The sequence below is a fragment of the Bos grunniens genome, chromosome 24 (genome assembly GCF_055505025.1).
Source record: "Bos grunniens cultivar Pamir isolate PY7600 chromosome 24, Bosgru_T2T1.0, whole genome shotgun sequence".
NCBI lineage: Eukaryota > Metazoa > Chordata > Mammalia > Artiodactyla > Bovidae > Bos > Bos grunniens.
In genome coordinates, this window is record NC_141188.1 from 15,638,050 (window position 1) to 15,648,254 (window position 10,205).

At 38.4% G+C, this 10,205-nt stretch overlaps 1 protein-coding gene across 9 annotated transcripts in view; it reads right to left on the bottom strand.

Annotated features, from left to right (window-relative positions):
• Nucleotides 1–3,365, bottom strand: part of PIK3C3 (phosphatidylinositol 3-kinase catalytic subunit type 3) — a 165,724-nt gene extending 162,359 nt beyond the window's left edge. For all 9 annotated transcript variants that reach the window (XR_015153421.1, XR_015153420.1, XR_015153419.1 and 6 more), the window contains exons 1-2: nt 3,217–3,365; nt 141–329 (exon numbers count right to left, since the gene is read on the bottom strand). Coding sequence is in view for 4 of the 9 variants with exons in the window: in XM_086372256.1 (XP_086228382.1) it covers nt 141–329; nt 3,217–3,284 (257 nt within the window). In the remaining 5 variants the exon portion in view is untranslated. The remainder of the gene's footprint in view (nt 1–140; nt 330–3,216) is intronic.
• Between the last annotated feature and the right edge of the window lie 6,840 nt (nt 3,366–10,205).

Consider the following 10,205-nt stretch of genomic DNA (forward strand, 5'->3'; position numbering starts at 1 on the left):
GTAGGTTCCTACTTGATCTACGGTTATAGGTACTAAATAATTTTAATTCCTTTGGTATCCCTTCCAAATAATACTTTAAATATCCATAAAAAAAACTGGAGAATAGTTAGGAACCCACCATATGCAAGAAAACAACTTACTTCCATCTTGTACTAAACGCCTTGTAGGAGGTTCTTACTGGCAAAGCCAAAGGCTTCCCTTCTGCAAAAACTTGGCAAGTAACATAGAGGTCTGAACATGTTTCTTGATACAGTCCTGAAAACTTCAACATCGGGTCTTCTAGAACAGCTTTGTAACTCTTTTGTTCTCTCTTCCCTTCCAAACTTCCTCTGAAAGCATAAAATAACATTTAGACACATTTTTTTAAAACAAACCTAAAAAATACTAAGAAGACTTTATGGTTATGTCCTAGTAAACTTATGCTACCTCAACATTTTCCTATAGATAAAACTAAAGTCTAAAGGTCTCTTAAAATCCTAGCATACCAAAGATCATTCCTATTTTCATCAACGTACTTCTCTATTTCAGGCTTCTTAATTTTAAACCCTGTCATCAACTGTTAGATCTATCTTTGAGATGTCACCAGCTCTCCAAGCACTAATTTTTTTTAATTTCAAGTTGACCACTTATTCCCATATTCTTTCAACAACATTTATTGTACTCAGCATAAAGGCCCAGCAATCAAAGACAAGATAAACAATACAGTGTTACAAGAAAATATTACATCCTTGCTCTGGGGAGAAAACTTACTGTATATTTTTTTATACTTTCAATTTATTTATTTTTTTACTATGTAGATGTATTATCTAGTCCATTTTTTAAATTAAGAAATACAGTGTTTTAAGTCATAAAAAAATATGTGTAAGATTATAAAAGAGATAGGAACATTGCTTTGAAATTAAGATTACATCATATACTGTGCCAGGCATTTTAGAGAGACTTTCCTACTTACTTCCCACCATCTTACCATTTTATAAATCATGAAGCAGAGACTCAGAGATAGAATTTATTATTGAGGATCACAAAACAAGTAACAGAGCAGACAATAAAAACCAGAACAGAGGAGGCCAAAGCCAGTAGTTTTCCGATTACAGAAAAATACATCAAAAAGTCTCAGGAACACCTTGGAGGCAGGGGCTGCCTGAAATGAGCTTGAACAATACACAGGAGATGAAAAGCTACAGGCAGGAAGTCATCCCAGAGTTAAAGTACACCATATATGGCAAAAAGGTAAGACTGTGTGTCTGGGGAACTACAAGTTGGTACAGCTAAAGCATAAAGCTCATGTGGAGAAGAAGCTAGAGATGAGAATCAAGGGGAGGAGGACAATGAAGCTAAAAAGTAGCCACCACATTCAGTGCAGTGTGTGTAACAAAATGAATATTCAAAAATCTGTTCATTGAACAATTTGAAGTGAGAGTACTATGATCACATTTGTGTTCATGATACTTTGGCAGGAGTGTAAGAATGTAATGGAGAGATGGGATTGAAAGTAAGGTCAGTTGGAAGACTTTTTATCAAAATTAAAAGGAAAAAGACAGATTAAGACTAGGGCAGTGGGCTTTCTAGGGGACATGGATCAAAGATACTGAGCAGGTAGATTCAAGGCAACTTGTGAATGATGAAACAGAGGTGAGAGACGGGTGTCTGTATGACTCCTTAAGACTCATTTTCTATCTTAACCAATTCAGTGAATAATGCTAACAGTCACCAAAATAGAGTGAGAGAAGATTAACATTAAAAGGGCAGGCTAATGATGTGCTCCGTTGTGAACAAGTTACTTCTAATGTGTTTTGGAACACCCAAAATGACCATGTCTTGTGGGCAGTTCGATATTCAACTATGGCACTGAGAAACGGGACATCAAAGTGCAAATTATTAAAATGATAGAAAGAGATGAAAAGACCTGGGGAAAACAAAATTTTAAAATTTACTACTCTTTGATTTTATGATCCTAAATTGATACTTCCTGTCGTCTCCAAAATCAGTCTCAGAAAATAAAAGGTGGTTAGGACTAAATTTTCTTCAAAATACTCAATGCATCTGTTAATAAAGGACCCGTTTTTTTTTTTTTTTTTTTTCATTTTTCCTTTTAATGTCCAAAAGTTTCAAACAAATAAAAAATGCATTCATATACCCAAGAAACACTGAGACGAATGGGACTGAAGGAAAGTCCTTTACCAGATGATGGCAACACAGGTCCTATATAAGCATCTATCTGTAAAAACTACTTTAAATGGGTGTGTCAAGCATTACAAAGGTGCAGTTTGGTTGTTGATATATTATTCTTACTGCCACCACAAAATCAAAAGTAAAGGACTTATCAGAGTCTGAAGTAACTTTCAGAAACAATCATTCAAGGGAGCATCTAACAACTGAGAAAATATAAGTGTGCAGCCCTTTGCCCAAAGTACATTTGTTAAATACTGACTAAAATATGGTGGATGATGTTAGATAAATAACTTGTGATAATTCACGATCGTTTTCACACGTGAAAATGTATCTAAGAGACTGCTAATGGACATAATTTCCAACTTGGTCCTAGCTGTTCCCCATCTCGGTTCCATTAGTGCGGTCTCAAGACGTCATGTCCTGGACTTCAACTGTGATGCCTCAAGACTTTCCTGCGAAGATCTCTTCTCATATATTCTGGTCCCTTTACAACCGGAACCCTCCTCACCTTTGACTGACTTCCAGCTTCAGTAGCTGAACAATAATAACTGACTGTTCCTAAGATTCAATCTAAGCCTCTCTCACCTCTCATGTTTTTAGTACTATATCCAATTCTCAGCTACTTTATCTGCCCCTCCGTAATTTCTTCAGTCTCCATTCCACCTTCCAGTCCCGTTTTAAAGTAATATCTTCCAGTTATAACGGCAGGACGACGATTTAACCAAGACTTGATTTCTCTGTAACATGAGACAGTAATAATCCCACAAAAGGTTGCTGTGAATAGCAAACGCTTTATGGAAAACAAACCCTCCGGAATTTACGGACTTACTCCTACCGCTGTCTTTCTCACGAGATCGCGCCCTCGGTCTTCCCGCACGGCCCCTCTCCGACCTCCAGTCCACCTCCGCTTTCCCGGCTGCAACCCTCTCGGCCGTGGCCAGGCCGACCCCCAAGCTAAGAACCATCTTCTCTCCCCAACCCGCAGGCCCTTGCCGCCCGGCCTCAGCCTCGGCAATCCCCATCCCCGTCCCCGGACTCTCTCACATTTTAAGCTGCACGTTGATGTCCAGGTCACAGCTGTAGACATAATGAAACTTCTCCGCTTCCCCCATGGGACCACCAAGTAACAGGTACACCTAAGGCCGAGAGCACGGCGCTGGGAAGAGGCTGGGGCTGAACTCGCAGAACAGCACAACACAGGCGCTTCCGGTTCCGCCTCTCGGCCCTGGCGCCGCCAATCCCTGGCCCGAGCGCGACCGTTTGCGGCGGAACTGCACGCCCCGCCCATGCGTCCTCCTGCGCATGTGCAAAGGGAGCAGCCATCTTGCTTGAGTGCAAGCAGGATTCCGGAAACGCAGTGTACTCGGTTACATTCCAGACTTCCGGTATTCCCGCGGTTTTGTTTTCGATTTTTTTGTTTTAAGAAAGTAAGAAACTGTCTTTTGATTCGGATCTATTCTGAAGTCAGACCAAAAGGAAATTCAACTCAAAAAGAAGTGTAACAACTTTCATTGCCTGGAGGTCAACCAAGGAATAAGCACAAGGATTAGAGATTTACCAAGTGTAAATTTCAGTGGCCGTTCCAAAACCTGTAGCTTAATCACGTATTTGCTCTCTCAAGCAAAGATTTCCTCTTTCTGTTCTAAAGAGTGGAGAAAGAACTAAGCAAAGATCAAGGAAATCTGGCTTTACGCTATTTTGATTAGAGTGTTTGTGTGCTTGTTTACCGCTGGATGTTCTCAGACCCAATGTACACTTGAAGACCTATGGAACCTAGAAACATCCAATAACAAGTCTAGGACTCAGAATTCTGACCTCTAAACTCCTACAATGTTTATTTTTAGTATATAAAACTGTAATTTTTAGTATATAAAACTGTAATGGAACTGTAATCACTTCCAACTAGAACCAAAGCTCTTGGCAAGAGCAGTGTGTCCCTTGGTGCCTAATAGACTTCTCTGGTTGGTCAGATTACGCTAAAGAATCCGCCTGCGATGCAGGAGACCCAGTTGGATCCCTGGTTTGAGAAGATCCCCTGGAGAAGGAAATGGCAACCCACTCCAGTATTCTTGCCTGGGAAATTCCATGGACAGAGGACCCTCGTAGGCTACAGTCCATGGGGTCTGGAAGAGTGAGAAATGACTGAGTAAGCACTTGATGCCTAATATATTGTTGACTGTAATAATTGCTATTCATTATTGTTAGTGGTGAGCTTCCCTTATGGCTCAGATGGTAAAGCGTCTGCCTGCAATACGGGAGACCCGGTTTCGATCCCTGGGTTGGGAAGATCTCCTGGAGAAGGAAATGACAACCCACTCCAGTATTCCTGCCTGGAGAATCCCAGGGACGGAGGAGCCTGGTAGGCTACAGTCCATGGGGTCGCAAAGAGTCGGACAGGCCTGAGCAACTTCACTTCACTTCTTCATTGTTAGTGATATTGACTAAAAATCTCTACGTGTTTATTTTTAGGTGTCATATTGTAAAAGAGATAATGCAAGAGTATAAGTTATTATAATTGAGGGGAGAAGAAAAAGTTTTCAAGGAAAGATTGCAAGGCTTGTAGCCATTTAACTTGGAAAGCCAAAAAATGACTAATGTACAATGTTTTGTCCAAAGTTAAGTTTTTAAAAACATTTGTGGAAGCAACAGTAGGGAAAAACATAAATTAGTCTCTTATAAGGTACAGTTCCAACAAAAAGCAGACTTGACTTGTTCCGAAGTATTAACATAACTACTACCAATGGTTGGAACTGACAGGAAATGTAATTTTAAGTAATGAAACTTGAACTTTCTGATCAACAGAGCTCCCAACGGTAAAACAAACAGTTACAAGTCCCCTGTCTATGGGATAATTCCAGCTGTGGGTGTCAGGTATAAGGTGAAATAGATTGCTCAAACTTGAATAAAATATTGACAATTTGTAAAGAACTAAATTTTCTGCTGACTTAAATTGCTTTTATTACAATATTATTTAATGTATAAACCTGTGTAAACTTCATATATACACCAATATATTTCTTATAAAATTTTAAAAAGCAAGTTTACAAATTAGATATAAAAACTTCAAATTAACAACCTTAATGCAGTACATAGCCTTTTTGCTGAAACCCTATTGCCTACAGCAGGAATATGGAATTGACTACTCTTACAGAACTGGTTCTTTGAAATTCAAGACCTCTGTATTAAAAAGCAGAGACACTACTTTGCCAACAAAGGTCCATCTAGTCAAGGCTGTGGTTCTTCCGGTAGTCACATATGGATGTGAGAGTTGGACTATAAAGAAAGCTGAGCACCGAAGAACTGATGCTTTTGAACTGTGGTGTTGGAGAAGACTCTTGAGAGACCCTTGGACTGCAAGGAGATCCAACCAGTCCATCCTAAAGGAAATCAGTCCTGAATATTCACTGGCAGGACTGATGCTGAAGCTGAAACTCCAATCCTTTGGCCACCTAATGCGAAGAACTGACTCATTTGAAAAGACCCTGATGCTGGGAAAGATTGAGGGTAGAAGGAGAAGGGGACAACAGAGGATGAGATGGTTGGATGGCATCATGGACTCAATGGACATGAGTTTGAGTAAACTCTGGAAGTTGGTGATGAACAGGGAGGGCTGATATGCTGCAGTCCAGGGGGTCACAAAGAGTTGGACACTACTGAGTGACCGAAATGAACTGAACTCAACTGATACTGCCCTTTTATGGCAATTCCATTTTCTTGCCTCTTTTTCTATTCAAATAACTATGAACTCTATTAGTCTAAGTACCATGAGAGTATCTGGCCTTCATTTGACCCCAAAAGTACTTTTTTTTGTCTTAAGTCTATCCGTTCTTTTCTCATTAGCTCATAACATTTAAAGTTCCAATACAGTTACAGACACACCACAGATAAAGGCATAAAAATGAAATATCAATACTTAGTTGTAAGATATTCATTCATAGGGTCCTGGATAGACTTATGTTAATGTTTTAAAGGTAATAATCAAGAAAAAATGTTTACAATAATATTAAAAATGTATTATGTGAGAATCTTAGAAGACTGTACTGTAATTGTCAAAGACGATAATGCAACAAGGAAAACTAATCTGCAAGTGAGGAAGATAATGGTAGGTCACAGAAGCATTGGAAAAGTCACAGAAATCAAAACTGGCAATGTCTTTCCTGGACCAACCATAGATTGAGAAGATGTGGTTAATAGATGTGAGTATCAGACTCCAGTTAGCAAGACCATGGGAAATGAAAGCCTTGGGTATCTTTTTCTAAAAGGAAAGAAGTGATGCCTTCTTTCCCATGTGATCTTTTAGAACTCAATATAGGACACTGAAAGTTATAGAACATATTTCTTGCATTGCAAAAATTCTCAGTTTTACAGACTACTGTGTGTCTGTAGGAAAATAATTTTTTGCATAAATGTTTTCTTTATGTGGTAGGCTACTTCATTGAATATTTGGTCTCATATCCAATTTTAATTTAATTAACTCATCTTTGTATTTGCAGTTTTTATTTTGTTTCCTTTGCCATTTTTTTTCAATTTAATGTTTATTCCAAATACAAACTTTAATGTTGGTTGAGAAATTTGTTGATAATAATCTGTTCCCTCAAGTTGCCCAGGACTTATGTAGTGATTATCAGGCTTATATTTGTCAGTTTCTGTCACCCACTTCATTCTCTTTAGCTTGTAATAAAAAAATTTACTCATAGCTTAAAATATTTACCATCTATTATTAGCCTTCCATCAAGATAAAATAACTGTGATATTGTGAGATTAAAATAATCTCAAAACTGCTTTTTCTCCAATTAAAAATTGCCTTTACAAGTTTTCTAGTAACTAGGGATTTTAGAACCTAATCGCATGATAGAACAGACTACATTATCAGGAAACTTGAAAAATCCTACATCATAAGCCAAGACCTATAGTCATTTGTCAAGTGACAGTGTTGAAAAAGGTGAACTTGAGACTGTCTCCTAGTGATCTTGGAGTAGGAACCTACAAAGTGGGTGGTTCCATTGAAAAAAGTAAGTTCTATCAGCTACAAAATAGAACAGATCAAAAGAATGCATTTTCTGAAAAATAATAAAAGTATACTTTGTGTGTGTGCTCCTCCTACTCTGTAATTAAAGAAGCTCCTTTAAGTGTCATGAGAAAAAAAAAATGCTGATAGTTGAATAATATTATTGTCAAAAATTGCAGTTGTAAGAGAAAAATGGGGTCATATTTCCCCCAGAAAGCACAATCAGGTCCCTCCCAAGGAACATGCTTCTGGGTTAAACTCTTTGTGCCTCCTCAACCCCTTCATTCAATAAGAGGAGTGATCTCTAGTACTCAGACCTTGGAAAGAAGAGCTTTAAAACTTTGAGAACTATCTGCTGTTATTAATAATCTCTTGATTTAAGATTTTTAGAGATTTTTAAACTCTAAGCCCCATGGACTCTGGGCTTTTATAACATGTTCTAGACCCCAAAAGAGTCTCCAGTATGCTCCCTTACCTTTGCCAGAAAAACAAACAAACAAACAAAAAAGATTAGATTTATGTATTGCAGGCCTGAGATTTCTACCTCTGAGAAGCCTCCTCTGACCCCACCCTCCCTCCCAGCACTAGAGTAAGTCATCTCACTCAAAAATCCATTCCTCCTGTATTCTTCTTCCATAGTATTTTCAATAGTCTTTATAATAATTATTTAATTGATGGCTGTCCTTTCCATTAGGCTACAAGCTCTCCAAGGGAAAGATTTCTGTCAATTTTATTTACCCCTGTACTCTAGTTCCTGGCACAGAACAGATGTTGAATAAGAGAAGTAGGAAAGAATCTAGCACTTGAAAACTATTATCTGTCAGATAGCCCATTACATCAGTATAATACTGAAGTAGGTGCTGTTATTTCAGAACATAGTGAAGTAGGTGCTGTTATCCTATTTTACAGAAAAGTAACTGTAATGTATGTTAGGTAATTTATGTAAAATTAACAGCTAATAAATGGCAGAACCAGATGTGTTCAACTTCAAAACACATGATACTTTTACCAAACTGTGAAGGAATATTCCAGAATAATTCCTAAATTTATTTTTTGTAAGAGGAAAAAAATTATTAATGACAGTCCTTTTAGCATCCTTGCTGTTATTTAGCACTGCCATTGATTCCCTCCACCTCTCTATAGATTATACTCTCAGGTAAACATCTTGACTCACTACAGATCAATTCCATGGAGGGAGGAAATTTTGGCCCACTCAGCATCTTTTCAGGTCATCCATTAATTTAACAAATTTTTACTTAGTGCTAAAAATGTGCCAAGAACTGCAGAAAGCATTGTATCAGACACTGGCCTCTCCAGTCTCACCAGAGAACAGTGTTCCTTGTCTGCATGTGGTGTCACCCCGGCATCATCCCTCAGAGTGTGTTTCCTATGTCATTGTGCAACCTGTCTTCTAATATCATAGGACACAAAGAGCTTTATTTCGCTTGTTCTATAAGAAACTGTGGGATGATAATGACTTCAGGCATCTCCAAGAATCCATTGTTTTTAGAAAATCCATTACTCTGAGTGCAACCTCAGCCCACATTATGTTTGATGTGTAATCCTGCTCTATGTTAATTATTTCCTTGTGATTCTATATGCTTTGAAGGACAGAGAATGCTGCTGTTATTTTTGACACTTCTTATTGCTTTGATTGTATGCATTTTTGTTTGTGCATGAATATTTAATCCCAGAAAGGTTGTTGACTTGCGATCAGACTTGCTTCTCTGAGACAAAAAGAAAAAAAGCAATCAGAGCCTGAGTCTGTAGGCAGTCATTAGTGACACAACTAACTCCTCAAGATCCCTGGAGTCTTTTAAGTCACTTTGCTACCTACCCAGATTCTTCAAATGCACAGGGAAAGAATGGCAGAGACCTTAAAAATACAAAAAGGAAAAAAGGAAGGAAAAGAATGAAAAAGAGGAAAGAAAAGGAGAATTGTTCACTTGAGGGTCTGCTTGGGTTTGAGCTGTGCATTAGTGTGAGAGTTACAAAAGCTAACAATCTTTTCAGGGAGGAATGCTTAGGATAGCAATGGGATTTGATGAGGGAATAGACAGAGAAAGACTAAATGAGAGAATGTGAGAACTAAAATACTTAGACCTTCATCGTCTCAGAGAAACCTACTCTACCTACAGGACAAAGGTGAAACATTATCCCTCTTTCTGTCTTAAAGACTGTTGGAGAAGTTTAGGAGAGGACTTGACCACTGGCCAATCCTCAAGCTGGACCTGGAGAATCAGAAGGTCTTCATCCCTCTACTGTCCTTGGAATGTATGCTCTGCCCATAGTTCCCGCAGTGGAAGCTGTGTTTAAGGATGGAGTATTGAAAGAGCAACCTGTTGTTGAGGCCACATTGGATGTGTACATGACTGAACCCCGTTAATGCTTCTCTATCAACTCTTAAGATGCTGTTATGTGGACCGGATCCACTCCTGGGTGAGTTTCCCTATATTAACAGCACCACCTACCAAGAGTTGTCTCTGGTCTCTCTTTGTCCTCTGCATATGGAGCCAGTTTCAGATTATACTCAGAAGCTCTCAAGTTTGCAACACAGAAGTGATATTCTATACCAGGGTCCTTCACAGGCATTAAGAGGAAAGAGAGGCTTTCCAGAACCTCATGGTCTGTTTAAAATTGGAGCTAAGTTTTAGTTGTTTTGTGAACTTATTTTCTGTTTTGTCTCTCAATGTTTGTTTGAACATACTAATTCTGAATAATATCTTTTCTCTTATTCTGTATTCAGATTTTACCTTTATCTCCACCCAGTAGTGGTAGAATTGATTCTTGTTGCACATGGCATTTACAGTCTATAAAATCACAGTACACTGAATTAGTAAATATTGAAACACTCATAACACAGCACACAGTGGAGGGAAAAGAGTGGGGCAAAGAAAGTCTTTTATGATTAATTTTTTTTCTTGTCTTGCCATAAAATATGAATTTTATTTCACAGAAGGAAGAGGTGACTTTTTAGGGAGAAGGTATAGCATAAGCAACACGTAGGTGGGGAAACACAGGTTGC